Source organism: Rhododendron vialii, chromosome 2a (assembly GCF_030253575.1).
Source record: "Rhododendron vialii isolate Sample 1 chromosome 2a, ASM3025357v1".
Taxonomy (NCBI): domain Eukaryota; kingdom Viridiplantae; phylum Streptophyta; class Magnoliopsida; order Ericales; family Ericaceae; genus Rhododendron; species Rhododendron vialii.
Window position 1 is genome coordinate 21,845,109 of NC_080558.1, and position 8,134 is coordinate 21,853,242.

The 8,134-nt window shown below is 38.4% G+C and overlaps 1 protein-coding gene across 1 annotated transcript; it reads left to right on the forward strand.

The window, feature by feature from the left end:
- Window positions 1-2,740: 2,740 nt before the first annotated feature.
- On the forward strand, window positions 2,741-3,328 carry LOC131315967 (homeobox-leucine zipper protein ATHB-52-like). The gene has a single exon (XM_058345224.1). It carries the CDS (start codon window positions 2,807-2,809, stop codon window positions 3,326-3,328), a length of 522 nt encoding a protein of 173 aa, XP_058201207.1. The 5' UTR covers window positions 2,741-2,806.
- The last annotated feature ends 4,806 nt before the right edge of the window (window positions 3,329-8,134 follow it).

Below are 8,134 nucleotides of genomic sequence, written 5' to 3' on the forward strand. Positions count from 1 at the left end.
ATGAATGTGGAGTGAAGGAGCCAATTCAATTGGTGGTGGGGAACACATTGAACCCCCTCCAAACGACATCATTCAATGATTATCAAAACAGATCATCAAACGCATGAAAACAGTGCGCTTTAAAATTCACAAACTAAACTGTCACTCTTTAGTCCTACTCCCTCCTTCCCAAATTTTTTATCCGATCCGCAAAAACGAATGTTAAAAATAATATAATTTTTTCAAGAAAAAATTTAAACTTTTTTCACAAATTAAAAATACTCATTGATATCTAGTAAGTTGTTGAAAAACTTTTGATTTTTTCTTGCAAAAATTATATTATTTTTAACACTCCGTTTTGCGGACCGGACAAAGAATTTGAAACGGAGAGAGTATTAATTAGTAGTCGTAATGTCATTGTAGTGGAACAATCGACTAGACTTGCAAATTGCACTTGGAATATATATATTAGTCCGGCTCTTGTGAGGACCACCTCATTTTAATAAAATGCAGACCTCCCTTTCCCGATTGAATTTCGATGATCCGAACCGCTCAATGTGTTCAAAATGTGATTTTAAGGGCAATCGGGAGAAATCAGCAAAAAATATGATCGGAAAGGGCTTCACCGAGCAGTTTTTATTTATTTTTTTATCGAGCGGTTCAAATAAAAACTGCTCGGATGAAGCCCTTCCCGATCATTTTTTTTTCCAATTTCATGCGAATATCCTTAAAATCACGTTCTGAACACATTGAGCGGCTCGGATCGTCGAAATTAGATCGGAAAATGAAAAAAATGAGAAGGTCCGCATTTTAACTAAAATGCGGACTCTCTCATTTGAGACTGACTGTATATATATATATATATATATATATATATGTCCAATCCCATTTCATGTCTGACATGCACTACAATAGACGTAAAAAAAAAAAATTATTGTTTAAATTCAGACGTACGTGGATATTGTCTGGTCTAAATTTATTTAGCTAATGAGCCTAATATTACTGGTCTCACTTAGTAGCACTTCTAAACTGTGTAATTTAGTGTGTTAATTTGCTTAAAAAAGAAAGAATAGTATTTGAAGCAAGTTTAGATATCCACTTGTTTACTAATTTTATCTTATTCGATCAAAAATAATTATTTTGAGCTTCAAGTTGTACCCTTTTTTATTTATTTAAAGCTGTCAAAATTATGGCTGACCACAAAACTACTTAATTTCATAATACCATAGAATCATTAAGGGCAATTTAAACATACATTTTAAAATAAACTAAGTACTCTACATGCGTATTATTTATCTAAATATTTTGAACTTCTATTCAAGTTTATGAAAAGCTACATGCACCAAAGAGGTTTAAGATTTATGTTAAGTGTTTTACTTACATACTTTCAAATCATAATTTACAAGTGATAAGAAACGCATCTTCAAAAAAAATAAAAAATAAAAGTGATATCAAACGAGACCACTCTGAGCTTGCAAATTTGATTATTTCCTTGGTCAAGATTCTTCTTTTCTTTTTTGGCTTAAATTGATTATTAATCAAAGTAGCACTTCATAAATATGAATAATAAAAAGAAACTTGCATACCGGCCAATTTTCAAAATAAGGTATTCTACTAACACAATAATATTGTGCACAACGTACTTAAGTGACATTGGATCATTGGGTAACGGATGAGATACTATTTTACATTGCCCAATGATGTGGTACCACATAAGCATGTTGTGTATATTGTTACGCAAAAAGAGTTATCTTAGGTTGAGTTTCGCTTAACTTTTAAAACTTTTTGAAAGTTTTGTCCTTATTCCAAAAAAAATTGCGTTTGTTATTCTGCTCCAAATTTTTATGGACTATTTATTTATTTTGACGAGAGGAATCAAAAAACCCCAAAAAAATTTGCTTTTACCCAAATAAAGTGCATATTGCCCAAAATATTTGGATAATCCTAGCCCAAGAGATAGTTAGCAAATGGATTGCCTTGCAGAACCGTAGGATCAAGAAAGAATTGTATCAAGCCCATATCAGACATTTCAAATTTTGAGTTCTCCGATTCCTCTCGTCTAAATGAATCAATAATTCACAAAAATTTAACACAAAACTAACAAACGCGAACAAATAATTTGAATAAGAGCAAAACTCACTTTTTGCTTATGCAACTCAACCATAATAGACTTTCCCTTCCTCCAATAGATATAGTATATGGGTGTCCATTGTCACCAACGGCCCACGCCCACGTGATGATCATCTATCTGCATGGATGACTCGTTTGACCCAAAAGAAAATGACTCCTATCTATTTTTCCTCCACCGGCCATGTCTTTTCTAGTCATGTCGATTACTTGTTACTTGAACATATATAGAGGTTCAAGGCTTTGTAGCTAAATAATTTATTTGGATTATTTTTTTATTTTTATTTTTAAAAAAATTTACATTTATTAGTTTTTCATTTTTTTTTTTTGTAGATTATTGCTTCACTACGCCAAGAGAAATCTAAAAAGTAAAAATTTAATATCAAAATTTAATTTTTTTAATAAAGACAAAAATAAGTAACTTTTTTCGTCTTTATTAAAAAAAATTGAGTTTCGATATTAATTTTTTATTTTTTTAAATTTCTCTCGTCATAATGACACGATAATCCAAAAAAAAGAAGAAGAAGTCATTTTGCTTACTTAGCCAAAATAGGCTATAGCGTCAAGACCAAAGTTAAAGTGATGTTGTGGATTTAATTTGTCCTCTTTTTTAACCAATCTCAGTCATAAGTACGAGCCTTGAACCTCTATTATATATGTTCCCATAATCCGTCCCTAACCAGTCCCAGAATAGCAAGTAATGGATCCGTATGAATCCCACATCCATAAACATGACCTCCCAAAATACAACAAGAAGAGGCTAACCACAGACCAAGCAAGGCTCCTAGAATCAAGCTTCAACGTCACCAAGCACCTCGATCCGGATCGAAAATCGCAACTTGCCCAGCAACTTGGTCTCCCTTCTAGGCAAGTCGCGATATGGTACCAGAACAAGCGCGCCCGGTGGAAGAACCAGAGCCTCGAGTCAGATTTCAACGCCCAAAAGACGAAACTGGAGAGCGTCTTGGCAGAGAACAAGAGGTTGGATAGAGAAGTTGAGAGGCTTCGGAAAGAGTTGGATAAGGCCCAGGAGTTGTTGGTTTCTTTGAACGTTAACAACAATCATGTCTATAACTCCTCTGTTTCGGCACTTTCGAATTCTTGCGATGAAGTTGGGAGCTCAAGTTTGGACAGGGAGTTTTATGAGTGTTTGATTGGTGGGGAAGGGCAGTTTGGGAAGCCTGAGAGTCACAATTTCTTTGCTTCATCTTTATCACTGTAGAAGTTATATATATATATATATATATATATATATATATATATATATATATATATATATATATATATATACACCATTAGGGGGGGCGGAAGCACGGACAAGGGGGAAGAACATGTGGGTCAGAGTAAAGACAGTGGGAATTGGAGTACTAAAGTTTACTAGGGATATAATGTTACTATTACTAAAAGAATCAAACAAATATTACAATAGAATCAGAAACAAAGGCTATGGTACCTATGGTGAATAGTGACATGAATAGTGACGTATGAATAGTGAATAGTGACGGATGAATAGTAAATTCGTGAGTGAATAGTGACGGATGAATAGTGACACGTGAATAGTGTCGGGTGAATAGTGAATAGTGAATTGAATCTATGAAAGAATAATGAATAAATCAATTATATAGTAGCTCTATAATTTTATAGAATAGCTTTACTAGTAATTTGAACAACAAAATTACTGAAATGAATTACTTACTAAAACAATCTGAATTCAATTGCTGAATCAGAAACAGTACATGGCAGTTTACTGGTTTACAAGGGTTGCTGGAGTATATTGATACTCAGCAATGACTGGGTTTACTACAGAGGATGAGGAACAGGGGAAGTGGTAGGAGAATTTCTCTCTCTAAAACCTCTCTCGTTTTCTCTCCTCTCTTTTTACTCTCCTATTTCAGTCTATTGTATTCTATTCCAGTCTGTCTTGCCTACTGACTTCTCGGATCCTTTTATAGAATAAGGATCAGAGAAATTACAAACATTGAATAGTAGAATCACGTGACTACAGTAAATAAAGGAGGTTACTGTTTCTACTTTCGGGGGACCAAAAGTAGAAATGACTACCAATCCATCATGTTGTCCATATTCTGCAATTCTTCACATGTGAGATTCTCCCAATAATCCCGTCCATTATCATCACTGTTGACTTGTGAGGTAGATTCATCTGCTTGACTGTCTTCAAGTAGGTGGCTTTGCTGATTCTGATATTCCTTGACTAGGTTTTGAAATTTGGTGTAGAAAATGAATGGGACTTCTTGAATAGGTTCTGTGGCTCTGATTTTTTGAATAGGGTCTTCACACACTAAATGATGCAGGTGATCTATGAATTGATTATCAATTTCAAGGAGTTGAGCAATTGACTTGGCTCTGTGATGCCGGATTTGTGCTCTGGGTGGTTTGGAACATGGCCAGGGGCATTCATCTTCAATGAGTTGAATAGGTGCATGCAATCTGCTGAATGGCCAATTTGCAGAGAGATACATGACATGTTGGGCCAGTATCACATTCCCCGTGTTTGTCCATTCCGGCATTTTACTAGTAATTAGGACTTGGCATATTAATGCGCCATATTTAGCAAAGAGGTTTTTGACACAAACAGCTAATTTGCGGGTGACTCGGTCAGTTTGGTTTGGACTAGTGAAAATTAATTGTCTAAGAAATCCATAATCTAGTAGGGTCATTGGGCTAATTTGGATGACTTGATCTTTATAGGGAACAATAATGTCTTGAAAGTACTGTATATTGATACAAGCTTTCGGGACACTAAATACTAAATTACAAGGGCAACTGTATCGTTCTAATGGTATTTCTTGGCACAATGGATTAGTATTGGGGCAGGTGACTGGATTTTCAGTGTAGTGAGTTTCCCAAGTGATTGATAATCCTGGGGTTGGTTGACTGGCTAGTTTAGTAAGAGTTTCAAATAGGAATTCTTGGAAATGATGGGCATCTTGTCTGGCTAGGTGTTGAATATGGTTTGCTATTTCAGTAGGTAGAGATATGGGTATGAGAGATAATGACTGTGGTAAAGCTAGGGCTTTGGATGCCATTTTTTGGAATGGTTCCAACACACACACGCTTTCACCATCATCCAGTGGGGATGATTGTCTTTTCTCTACCTTTACCAGTGGGGTAAAGGAGGCCTTCTTGTCTCGGAGTTGACCAAGTTCAATCATTGACTGGTGGTACCTGTAATTTAAATTCAGGAATTGACAATTTATTGCTTCACATCGTTCACAATGTGAAGGGTTAGTATAATTATTACTGACTAAAGATGGGTTTATCAAAACTCCACCTGAAGAACTAGGGAAAATAACTCCACTAGTCTGTTGACTAAAATAAATACTCAAAGAATTTAAGCTGTCTAGGAATTTACGATGATCCCCACGCGTATTCCAGAGATTATCCAGAAGACATTGTTGGGTCTCATTTATGCTGCCTACGTTTTTAAGCTTCCTAAATTTTGTGCTGGCTCCTTCAGGAAATACTGGTAGTAGGATTTTCCCAAAAAGAATAGTTTTCTGTTGACTTTAAGCCATCTGTAAAACAATCAAATAAACCATTAGTAGGATAAATAGAGCAATTTTGAAGTTGACATAAGTCATCTTCGTTTGGTATTGATGAAAGTTCAAAATTGACTTGTTGATCAAGAGAAGTGGTAATAATACTGTTACTAGTTGTAGGGAGGTATTCCCGAGCAGATACATTTAGTTACCAAACACGTGATGTTTGGGAACACGAGGTAAATACGACTGGACTTATCGCCGGGCAGTTCGGTGAACAGCGATATGGACCAGTGATATGAGAAGTCATGGCTTCAAGCAGACTGTTCGGTTATGATACAGCCGAACAGATGTAGTAAAAAACCTAGCACGTGATACGAGTGATCACGGGTTGAAAACAATGCAATCGATATCCTAATAAATGGTACGTAGGACCATAGTTTGAATATAGACAGGACAGTCATCATGCTAAACAAGTGTTCGGCAATATGGACCAGTGACATGAAAAGTCAACGGTCCAGAAAGGTTGTATGGGCTCAAGGACCAGTTACATGTGAAGTAACTGGTCCAAGCCGTCTGTTCGGCTATGAGACGGCCGAACAAAGATGGAACTCCAATCGAGAGTAGGAGCAGAGAGAATACTCTGGAAGATTCCAGAATAGTCATGTCATATATAGGGATAAAGATCCCAAGAATATAGGATCTGAGAAAGATACCCAACGAGTATGGGATGTTCGGCTCTTAAAGGAAAAGAATCCTAAAAAGGACTCTTTTCCATAAACTGATAAAGGAAACGAGACTCCTTGATATCCTGGGTTTCCTATACGAGTTAGGAATCCTATGGCAATAAGGATACTTGGACAGCAAGCATCCATAAATCTATAAATATGAGGAAAACCTAGAGGTAAAAGGTACGCAATACGTTGCATTATTATTGCTTTCCTACTGATAATTAGGGTTTAACTGCTAGTACGTGATACTAACAAAGGCATCGGAGGGCCTTTGCCACGAGAGGCAGAGGTGCACTCACCCCCTGTCTATTTTGCAGATTAGGGTTCAGACGACGAATTAGGGTTCCGGTGAAGAGGTACGAATAAGCCGTTGCGATCCAGTTGATTCGAAGTACCAATTGTTTTCATCCCCCTACAATTGGCGCCGTCTGTGGGAAACGAAGGAATTCCCTTTTGAAATACGACCATGGTGGAAGTAACTCCAGTAACACCGCATGAGCCAAAAGATGTGTTAGATGAGGGAAGGGACAAATCACCACCTGGGGCTCCGAGAAAGCCCCAGGGTGGGCACAGAAGGAACACGAGTAAGGACCGACCCCTTACCGTGCATCATAACTCCAAAAATAGAGGAGATGGAGAGACGGCTTCGAGATCCACGAGAAGGAGTAAATCCCATCAAAGGGATGAATCAATCGCGCACTCCAGGAGTGTGCACCATAGTGACGACGTTCTTGATAGGAAGAGGCAAGAAGTCGAGGTGTATGCTCGTCTGATTAAAAAACGAGAGCATGAGATCAGAGAATTGGAAAGAATTAAGGAGCATCCGGAGGATTCTGGCCTGTCTCGAGGAAATTCTAGAGGCAGTAGGTATGCTATGGTACAATACAGAAAGGATCCTTCACGAGGAAGAAGGAGCAGAAGTCCTGTTAGAGGGCGTCACGAAGCTTCTCCACGAAAAAGGGGAAGAAAAAGTAGAAGCCGAACACCGGAGAGAAAGACTTCTTCACGAAAAAGGAGGAGCAGAGACCGGAGTTCTACCCCCGAGGAAGAGGACACGAGAAAGCATCATCGAGACAGGTACGAGAGACCTGATGCTGATTGGGTCAAGGCTTCGGCCCATAAGTCAAAGGAGCAAGAGGATGGGATAGTGACTGCACGAGAAGCAGCACGCAAGGCCCTGAGTAATATTGCAGCCTCTCCCTTTACAAAGAGGCTACAAGAAGCAAGGTTGCCGAGCAGAGTGAAGCACGGTGCGTTCGTACTTTACGAGACAAATACGGATCCCGTAGCTCACATACAGCATTACCAACAGGCCATGTTTATGCATGAGGGGGATGATTCCATCTTGTGCAAGATGTTTCCCTCCAGTCTTGGCAAGGTGGCTTTATCTTGGTTTCATAAGTTGGCCCCACGATCCATACGAGGATGGAGGCAGTTGGCAGAAGAATTCACTGCTCGGTTCTTAACGAGCAGAAAAGCCCCAAAGACTTTTGAGAGTCTTTCCACCATGAAGCAGGAGGAGAACGAGCAGATCAGGGATTATGCAAAGAAGTACTGGGAAACTTTTAACGAGATTGAAAGTTGCAGTGAAGAGTATGCAATTGCTACGTTCAAAACTGGTTTGCCTGTTCGGGGAGAGCTGCGCCGTTCATTGAATAAACATCCAGTAGCCACCTTGGCTAAATTGATGGAACGGATAGAGCAACATGCCAGAATGGAGGATGACATACTCCGTGAGGATGGCAGGACGGTTGCCGAACAGCAGAAGGCACCTGCCAAAAAGGTGGATAAGCCTGA

Bases quoted from the DNA above. Each gene is read 5' to 3' on its own strand.
- LOC131315967 (XM_058345224.1), top strand. From the start codon at position 2,807: ATGGATCCGTATGAATCCCACATCCATAAACATGACCTCCCAAAATAC.